Source organism: Pituophis catenifer, unplaced genomic scaffold (assembly GCF_029215685.1).
Source record: "Pituophis catenifer annectens isolate HBS135680 unplaced genomic scaffold, rPitCat1.0.hap2 SCAF_1, whole genome shotgun sequence".
Classification (NCBI taxonomy): Eukaryota; Metazoa; Chordata; class Lepidosauria; order Squamata; family Colubridae; genus Pituophis; species Pituophis catenifer.
In genome coordinates this window covers 237611731-237622127 of record NW_027256881.1, presented here as the reverse complement: position 1 = coordinate 237622127, position 10397 = coordinate 237611731, and the positions used below count along the sequence as shown (strand labels likewise).

Below are 10397 nucleotides of genomic sequence, written 5' to 3'. Positions count from 1 at the left end.
AAACCTCACCAAATCAATGAAGTAAAGGTGGGATACAGGTCCCTGTTCTTGTGTCCTTCACAGTAACTTGTTCTGTCCTAATCGGTATGAACTTGCAGGAAGGTGGCAATCAGCATGATCATCTATGCCTGATGCCTTTAGATCCATCTGCCAGTAACAGGACAGGAGGGCAAGTACAATAAAACCTTGCCCAAATGAAAAATGCCATTTAGCTGGGTGAATCTGAGGTGGTGCTAAAATGAGAAAGACACTTTTTGCATTGAAAAAAATAATATAAGCATGCTCTCCATGTTCTGATTAATCTTTTCTCCCTAATATCCCTGAACCCTTCTGGCAATCTTCAGTTTCAGAATCTGCCTCCTTGATGTTAAGACATTAACTTTTCCTCATTAGTTTATTTGCAGGTAATTTAGCTTTGGCAACACTTCCAGCAAGAATGGCCAGTGGAACCACAGTTGTCACCCCCTCTAATGAAGCAAACATAATCCAAATGGCCCCTGGATTGCCCAGTGGTGCTCCTCAACAAGTCCCACAAAAGGGTCCTTTGGAGAGATTCTTCAATGCTGAGCCCAAAGTGCTTGGGGTATGCATGCGTTGCTTTGAAGTCCATTAAGATTTTATTGGTTATATAAAGACCTGTGAGCTCCATGTTGAAGTTACGGAAGTTAGTTTGGCTATTGTCTGGTTCTGGAATATACTCTAGAAACTTATTTTATTCCTGGTAGGTTTTTTTGTGTTTCTACAAAAAATTCTGACTCCGATATAAAGTTTCTTTTTCTCTCTTCCCTCTGGGAAGTGCAACTGTTGGGCATTTCTCCAGAAGAGCCTGGTCATAGATTGGCTGCAGCCCAAGTCGGTTGAAGTCTCTTTGTGCTTATGACCATGATTAAGTTCCTGTCGAGGAGTCTGTAGTGAGAGAAATGACATTCCTCTCTCCAAGGCCCATCTTGATATTCTTACAGTCCTTCTTCCTGACAAGAGCGGTGCCACTGTAGATCACTCTAGAATCTAGATCATAATTTGGAGTAAATGTCTGGTACATAGTGACAACAGTGTCTCAAACTGTCTCTTCTCCCATTTGAGTTTTTAACCATAGGAAACCAGGCCTTGGGTCAGGGGTGAAATCTAAAAATTTTCCCTACCAGTTCTGTGGATGGGGCTTAATTGGTGGATGTGGCTTGGTGGTCAGGTGACTGGGTGGGTGTTGCCAATATTAATAAATAATAAAAATAATAAACAAAGTACACAAAACAATAAGAGGTACCAAAAACCAACTTTCACACTTTACACACACACAACACAACACAACTGATTCACACACAATGTAAAAGTAGCTGCACTTCACCCAAAATGGCCCCTGCAACAAGCAGGAACCTCACACAGCCACAAAAAGCTCAAAAACCAACTTTCACACTTTTTCCACACAAAATGCCACGTTCAGCTTTGTGAGATTTTGTGTGTTTGTGTAGTTAGAGGAAACACTACAGAAACACACCAAATCTCAGAAAGCTGCACAAATATTTTATTTTATTATTTTATTTTATTTATATTTTTAGATAAAAGCAGCTAAATTTAAAACTTCCTTAACTTTAAATGTCTAAAATGTCTTTAAAAAAATAAAACTCCTAAAAAATCCCCAATTAACTATTTTTTTAAAGCTCCCACCCCCAAAAAAAGTAAAAAACCAGTTACTTACCAAATTGAAGGCACAAGGCAGGCAGATTGAGTTACTCACAGATTGGATTGATTTCAGACAGGCAGATTGAGTTGCTAGCTGATGCAATGGATTGCAGCAGCTGAAGCAAGGCAGGAAAAGTGAGAGAGCCCGAAAGAAGAAGCAAGCGGGCAAGTGGGAACCGAGCGATTGGGTGGGCATGGGCGGGGGGGGGAGCAGGGATTTTTGCTACCTGTTCTACGAACTACCCACCGCCATCGCTAATGGATCGGCCGATCCGGTCTGAACCCGGAGCATTTCACCCCTGCTTTGGGTCAACAACTGTACTGCAACCTTTAAAAGCCCCAGCACCTTTGAAGGGCCTTTCAAAGCTGGATAGAAAGTGATGCGTTTCCTGGTTGGTAACAAATTAGCATGTTTGTCTTATTTTGTGTGTTTTCCTTTCGCAGGCTGTCCAAATATTGATTGGGCTGATCCACATTGGCTTTGGGGCTATCCTGCTTAGTCTCTTTCCTTCCTACTATTTTTCCATCTCTGGAATTGGAGGTTACCCCTTTTTGGGTGGGATATTGGTAAGTATGTGCAGATTTTTGTTGAGTCATGCACCATGGTAGTAATGGCTAAAGAATACCTATAAAAGTCCTGTTTGCATTGGAGCCTATCTGCCTTCTCCTGAGTGCCAGATTTTTCTGATAATTTTCCCCTTTTATTTCCAGTGGACTACAATTGTTTGTTTTTCTTTTTCGTTTTCCATAGTTTATTTCTTCTGGATCACTTTGTGTAGCAGCTGCGAACCGTCCAAATCGTGGTTTGGTGAGAAACCTGCGTAGAATTTGAATTTCTTTTATGCAGCTTCTTTGTAAGCACTCAGGACTTTTTATTGTGTCAATTCTCTTCAGATACTGCTCAGTCTTAAATCAACATTTGGGAAAGAAAAAGAAACTCAAAAGCCCCATCTACTTCCTTCTTTGATCAACCTTTTCTTCCAAGTCCTGCTTCTATTGAAAGTTCTATGTCAACAGTAGAGAATGTTGAACCATCCAGAATTTGAGCCTCCCCTGGTCTCCATTTTGCGATGGGCTTCTTGCCAAGTTCCCTTCCTGATGTGCAACCTGCAACACTGCAGGTCCTATCAGTTTCATGACAAAAATGAGAGAAGCCTGAGAGAGTCAATGACCGTGATGTGGGTGCTTGTTCTACCAGAGCTTCCTTAGTTGCTACTAATAATGGTGCTAGTCCTGAGCAAAGGGGTGTCTTCTTGCATGCTCTAATCTTGAAGCAGACCTCCAACTTTATTCCTTCTCCTCCTCCTCAACAGCGGGTCCAGTTTCAGAAGTATTCCTACATGAAAGCAACATTAGAAAGAAGCCCAGCAGGTTAGGAGTAAAAGTATGGAACAAGTGTGAGAATCCTACTGGGAATCAAAGGGAAGAGAGAGCGGATGGTAGCCCTCCTGCACAGAACTTGCTTTCTCTCCCCTATTTCTCCTTGATTTAAAGTGTTTTCATGGCAACATAGAAATGTTTGTGCCTTGTAAAGGGACACAGTGTGGATTCCAGAGAAGAAAAATGATAATCTTGATAGAAAAATACTATATTCCTGACAGGGGAGGACTAAAGACAGAGCAATGTTTAACTTTTCAGTATTCTTATTACTGGCTCCAAGGGTTTCTCCATTCCCATCTCTCTAGTAGCCTCTCTGTAATAGCTAAAAGAGCATTTAACATTAACATTTAATGCTTAGAGTGCATTGTGTCCTAGAATAAACAGTGTGTGATTTCTTTAACCAAAATGTTAAGAGTGAATAATCCTTACCAGTTTTCCTGTCACTATTAACCACCTGGCTTTCAGTAGAGGCTGACATCCAGAAACAGAAAGAAGGAATTTGATAGTGTTAGAAAAGCCCTCAAATGAATTGTGGCAGTTGCCTTTCCACTGTGGAAAACTCTGTTATTGCTGCTGTTTGATTCCTATGGTTTTAGTGGATGTTGTCTGATTTCACCACTGACTGGTTATGTGTCATTAAGCACCCACATAGAATTTCTTTGTCACTGTTTTTACCATAGTTGGGCCTAATTATTTTAGTGCTTTGTATTTAATAAGACTTACGCTAACACTGTAATTGTAATTTCTCTCCTTCTGGTGTTTTGATGTTTCAGGTGAAATGCAGTGTAGGAATGAACATCACAAGTGCTGTATTGGCATTAATTGGTATCATCCTCTATATAAGTGAGGTGGTCTTCAACATTTCGGGATTTGACCCTAGATATATGATCGTAAGTAAACCAACCTCTTCTTAAATTTTGGCTTCACGTGTAGAATCTAGAAGGAGATGTATGCAGCCAAGATATCCCAGACCCTTTGGCTTTTGGATGAAATCTTTCGAATAAGTCTCAGTCCCAAAGGCATGTGTTCTATTTCATATGACTTTATATATATACATATACATATATCTATATCTATATCTATATCTATATCTATATCTATATCTATATCTATATCTATATCTATATCTATATATCTCTATATCTATCTATCTATCTATCTATCTATCTATCTATCTATCTATCTATCTATCTATCTATCTAGGTCTTTGGTTATTCGGGTTTTCTCCCGCGTAAAATTGGAGGTGTCTTGGCAACATTTCGACAAAGTTTCATTCGTCATCTTCAAGCTGGTGTTCTCGGCTTCGTGCTTCTAGGAGCAATGTGTGTGATAGCAGCTGTTTCTTCCTTTTAACTGCCAGTGGGGGTGTGAACTGATTGGGTGGGAGCTTGGCTATGTTCTTTTTTTTTTTTATTGCAAAAGTTTTACAATTACATTTTCACCCCTTTTTCCCCCCCACCTCCCCCCCCAAACTTCCCAACCTCCCTAACCCTCCCTAACCCTCCCCTCCCCCCAGACTTCCCTATAATATACTCATACTCATAAAGAACCCTAATATAACACTTATATATAAACTTGAACCCCTCCCTCCGTATAATTTTTCTCTTTATCTCATTACATTAAAAAATTTCTAGTACATTATTTTCAAATAAATGCTATTTGATACTTTCTAGTTTGATATTTGTTCTGAACATATTCTATCCACCTTTTCCATTCCCACTCATAAGTCTCTTGTGAACAGTCTTTTAAATATGCTGAAATCTTCGCCATCTCTGCAAAACTGGCCATCTTCAAAGTCCATTCCTCAATTGTGGGCAAAGCTTCATTCTTCCAATATTTACCTATCAACAATCTTGCTGCTGTTATCATATACAATATCAATTTTGTTTCACCCGATGTAAAACCCTGAACTATACCCAATAAAAACAGTTGTGGAGAAAATTGAATTTTTTTCTTCAAAACATTCTGCATGACCCACCAAATTTTTATCCAAAAAGCCTTAACTTTCCTACAGGTCCACCAAACATGATAATACGTAGCATCCAAACATTCACATCTCCAACATTTTGGCTGAACATTAGGGTACATACATGTCATTAGGGAGCTTGGCTATGTTCTGATTGGGTGGAGGTGTGTTCTGATTGGTTGGGGGTTTGGCTGTGCTCTGATTGGATGGGGGGTTAGCTGTGCTCTGATTGGCTAGGTGTGTGTTCTGTTTAGGTGGGGGCTTGGTTATGCTTGGGTTAGTCTGAGTAGCAGTGGGATTTGAGCTGATGAGCTGTGTTGCTGTTGTTTGGCTTCATGTTCGTGGCCGTGCCATCTCTTCATGTTGGGTGTCAGTCTGTTTCATGTATGGATTGGAGGGGTTTAAAGTGGCTAATGATGCAGCTGTGGTCTGGCTTCTGGTCCGTGGTCGTGCTTGATCATCAGTGTGGGTTTGAGTCTGCTTTCTGCGTGGATGTGTGGTGGTTACATCCTGTGTGGCTCTCGTGAGTGTGGATCTGGTGTCATTCTTTGTGTTAGGGACTCGTTTGTCAATAAGGGCGGGTTTCCAAATGGTTGGCAGGTGGGAGGTATCATCTCATTTATTCATGCTGTGTGGACGTTTTTCTATCTCGATGGCTTCTCTGATTATTCTGTTGTTAAAGTGTTCAGTTTTGGCGATAGTTCTGGTCTTTTTAAAGTCAATATCATGTCCTGCCCCACCATATACATCGGACAAACCAACAGAAGAATAAGTGCACGCATTGAAGAACACAAGAACTCAGTTAGAAAAGAGGAACCAACTTCTTCCCTGGTCCAACACCTCAAAGCCACAGGACATGATATTGACTTTAAAAACACCCCTGATTTAGACTGAGAATTGGATTGTTCTTCTCTGCTTCATCCTACATGAATCAGAGATGGGTTTCAGCAGGTTCTGACCAGTTCTGGAGAACCGGTAGCGGAAATTTTGAGTAGTTTGGAGAACCGGTAGTAAAAATTCTGATTGATCCCGCCCCCAACTATTCTCTGCCTCCTCCCAAGTCCCAGCTGATCGGGAGGAAATGGGGATTTTGCAGTAACCTTCCCCTGGATTGAGGTGGAATGGAGATTTTACAGTACCAACTGTACCAACACCAACCAAGCCACACCCATAGAACTGGAAATAAAAAATTTGACACCCACCACTGACATGAATAGCATTTTGTGGTGCATAAAGAAGAAACAAAGCTTAGGTGAAATACCTGCTACTATGCAATGATTTAACTTTATGTATGGGTCTGAAATAAGGCTGATCCCCACTTGATTCTCAGTGATATCTGGAATTTCCCCTTAGAATGCTGCAAAACATAAGAGATGCTAATAATGTTCCCTGATGCGGTTTTCTCATCTCACACAGGCTGTACAGGCAGTCTTCAACTGAATGAACAACGATTCATTTAGTGACCATTCAGAGTTTCAGTGGCACTCAAAACTATGACCACTCCTTGCTTTTACAACCTTTGCAGCATCCCCACAGTCACATGAGCAATTTATTTAGGACAGTTGCAGCATCCCCTTTGCGACTTTCCCAGCCAGCTTCTGATCAGCAAAGGCAGCGGGGGTGGGGAAGGTGGATTCACTTAACAACCGTATGAGTCTCTTAACTGCACCGATTTGCTTAACAACAGTGGCAGAAAAGGTAGAATTACTCATGACTCAGTTAACAATCACTTTCTTTAGCAGTGGAAAATCTGGTCCCAATTATGGTTCTAAGTGAAGGTTTACCTGTCAGTGTCTCTGTTTTTCCCAATACAGTTGTTTCTCCCAGTGTTTCACAAGGAAGCAGCTGGGAGTCCCTTTTAATGGTGTGACTATAACTCATAAAATAAAATAAAATATACTGCTCAAAAAAATAAAGGGAACACAAGCAGAAGACATCTGAGATCTGAATGAATGAAATAGCCTTATTAAATACTTTGTTCTTTACATACAGTAGTTTATACACTGCTCAAACAACTAAGGGGAACACAAAACTACTGTATGTAACGAACAAAGTATTTTATAAGGCTATTTCATTCATTCAGATCTCGGATGTCTTCTGCTTGTGTTTCCTTTATTTTTTTGAGCAGTGTAGATACCATTACATTAATTTCTTAGGTTACAACTATATTTCCACTTGTCTTCTTACTCTACAGGGTTTTGGTTGTGGCCTCTCCGTTGTGCTGTTCTTCTTCAGCATACTGGAATTTTGCATCGCTGTTTCATTGGCTCATTTCGGCTGCCAGGCAACTTGCCGTAGTGATGCCCAGGTAAATATTTGATACTTTGATAATAGTTTTAGCAGTTCTCATTGTTAAAGAATGTAAAGAAGATTGTCCATTTTTGTTCTTTATATTTGCACTTCACCTAACCTGACTTTTTGCTGCTTTCTTTGCTATTACCCTGAACAATAGGTGAGATTGGCTACTCGGCTTACCCAGTAACCTTTATAACTTAGAGTGATTTGAATTGTGATCTAACATCCTGTGATTTATTTGCTTCTGCATATGAATAATTAGATATGTGAATTTTTCCCAGCTTCTGTTTTGCTAGAGAGTGAATGTCATGAATACAACACAGTTTGTGTGGTCTCTTTATAATTCAGTGCTGCAGGATTTGATGTCTCAATTTTAGAGGGCTCAGTTCTAAATATAGTTATTTTAGTAGTATGACTACATTAATTTAAAGTATCTGTCACTTGATCACATTTTCTCTCAATGCTACTATTTTTAAAAAAGTCTTTTTCATTTTTAAAAAATAACATTATTTTTAAACCTCAGACAACAGCTGAATACATGACTACCATATGCTGCCTAAGGTCTCCAAATATAGATGTGATAATAAAGAGATTCTAACAGCACTATTATAAAGGCCTTTGAAAAAAATGCATTGGAAACAATTGAATTACCAACCACGTACCTACATTCTGAATTGGCAAGTTCGGTGATGGGTGGGAAAGCCATGCCCGTCCCTTGTTCGGCAGAAATGACAATTAGCTTCCTTTTGTACCAATAAGAAACATACTCTCAACCTTTCAGAAATGCTTTAGATCAGTGATGGCAAACCTTTTCTGCGCTGAGTGCCCAAATCAGAATGTGCTTGTGTGTGCGTGCAGGCACGCGTGTGCGCCACAGTTCCAGAGACCCGAAGACCAGCTGGCTCCGGCACGCACGAAGACCCGCTGGCCAGCACTCATGTGCGTGTCGGAAACCCAAAGACCAGGTGGCTGACGCATGCATGTGCACCGACCAACTGATCTTTGGGTTTCTGGTGCTCCAGCACTCGCAAAGACTAGCTGGTTGGTGTGCCTGCTCGCCAGGGCTCTCTGTGCCACCTCTGGCATGCATGCCACAGGTTCACCATCACGGCTTTAGATTAATTTGAGAGGGAAAAATGGTACAGAAGAAAGACTGAAGGGGGTAAATATGATTGGACCTGACAAAACAGAAGAACTCTAAAAATATTGTAGGCAGCTAAATTAGCATACAGAGATGCCTGTCTTGGGGTCCATGGTGCTCTCTACCTTGGTTAGTTTCTTGCAGATCTTTCATTACTCCAACTAGGTAACATCATCAGTGCAAGTTTATTATTTGGGTAGTAAAACATCTGCAAAGAAACAACCAAGCTCAGAAAGAATCAAGGTCCCCTTATTTCACTCCTGAATATTTTTCTTTATCGGTACCTGTATCAGTTCATAGCACTGCCAATTGAAGCAATTTCAGAAACCAAAACAATAACCTCCCCTGGAGGGAAATGCATCTTCTTCTTGGTGCTATCTTTATTTAAGAAGGGCATCTATTCCATACAGAGAACACTCACTGGGGGGGCGGGGTTGTCTTCCTATCAGACCTGTTGATTAGTAGGTGGGAGATCCTGAGCAGACATTCTCTGAATGTGGGCAAAAAGCTGGCAGATTTGATCAGGAAAAGTTAGTTAAATGCCCATCATTTGCCTGTTAATTTATAGTTTTAAAGAATTCTCTATCAGGACTTTGAGCTACAAGGATTTCAGCCTGTTGGTGAGACTGCCAGCATCACAGTTAAAATACACACAACCGGAGAATCTATTCCCCCTACCTAGAGCAGGGGTGTCAAACTCAAGGCCCAGGGGCCAGATCTGGCCTGCAGGTAGCTTAGATTTGGCCTACGGGGCTGCCCTGGAAACAGCAAAGGACTGGCCCACGGATGGCCGCCAGTGCTCCGTTTTTGCTGGCAGAGGGTTGCAGGAGGTCATCACAGCTGTAAATGGAGTTCGGGAGCCCGTTTTCGCTGCCAGAGTGCTCAGGCCGCTACAGGCGCCTCAACACTAGTGACGTCGAGCTGGCCATGCCCATCCTGGCTCCCCGAGGTCAACTACTACCCTGATGCAGCACTCAATGAAATAGAGTTTGATACCCCTAGAATAACAGATGCATCTCTGAGTATTTTTTGTATTGAGTATCCTTTTCTGTTACAGTGAACCATGGTTTTGTGCCTTACCAAGTCATCGGAGGTGGAGAAGTTGCAGCTGAACCAAATCCTCCTCCTCCACCCACCAATTTATGATAACGTGGTTACCAAATCTCAGTAAAACAAGAGCACCAGGAAGGAAATGTGAGAAGAGTTGCAACAGAGGTTTCAGGAGAAGCAATGCATTTACTTTATTTTGTCCAGCTTGCTTGTTTATTTTTCAATTACAGCCTTTAAACACCAAATTAAATGGTGGCAAATTTAAAAGTTGTTCGGTTTTACTTAATAGTTATAACACTAGAAACAAGAATTTATTGGCATATTCATGAGGAAGTGCACGCCCTGCAGTGAATGCTGGAGGCTGTTTATTACTCTCTCCTTTATATTACCTGCATGAGCTAGAAAGAGGACTGTGTAAATATGTACAGACTTCTCACATGCTGGATATAAACTCTTTCAACTTCTTCCCTCAAGATGATGCTATAGGGCATTGCACACTAAAACAACTAGACACAAAGGTAGTTTTTCCTCCCATGCCCTCACTCTGCTAAACAACTAATTCCCACAACACTGTCAAACTACCTAGTAGAGCTCTATTACTATTATCCTGCTCATCTTTCCTATTACCTACTGTGTTTCCCTGAAAATAAGACCTGGTCTTATTTTTTTGGCTGCTCCAAAATAAGCATTAGGGCTTATTTTCAAGGAAACACAATTTCAGGGTGATCAGCCTGGCTAGGCATCCCACCTTTGGTGTGCGCACAAGAAGCAGCAGGCGTGTAGGGACCGATGGTCTAGATTGCATGCCACCCCCCCACCTTAGCCTCTGCCTGCTGCTTGGACAAATAATCAACTGTCCTGTCCTGTGCCTGCACGTGCTCGCCA

At 41.3% G+C, this 10397-nt stretch overlaps 1 protein-coding gene across 1 annotated transcript; it reads left to right on the top strand.

Moving 5' to 3' along the window:
• Positions 1 to 436: 436 nt before the first annotated feature.
• Positions 437 to 9608, top strand: LOC139308207 (membrane-spanning 4-domains subfamily A member 8-like). The gene is made up of 7 exons (XM_070931685.1): positions 437 to 583; positions 2125 to 2247; positions 2432 to 2488; positions 3834 to 3954; positions 7183 to 7334; positions 9076 to 9082; positions 9520 to 9608. The coding sequence occupies exons 1-7, from the start codon at positions 437 to 439 to the stop codon at positions 9606 to 9608; spliced, it is 696 nt and encodes a 231-aa protein (XP_070787786.1).
• The last annotated feature ends 789 nt before the right edge of the window (positions 9609 to 10397 follow it).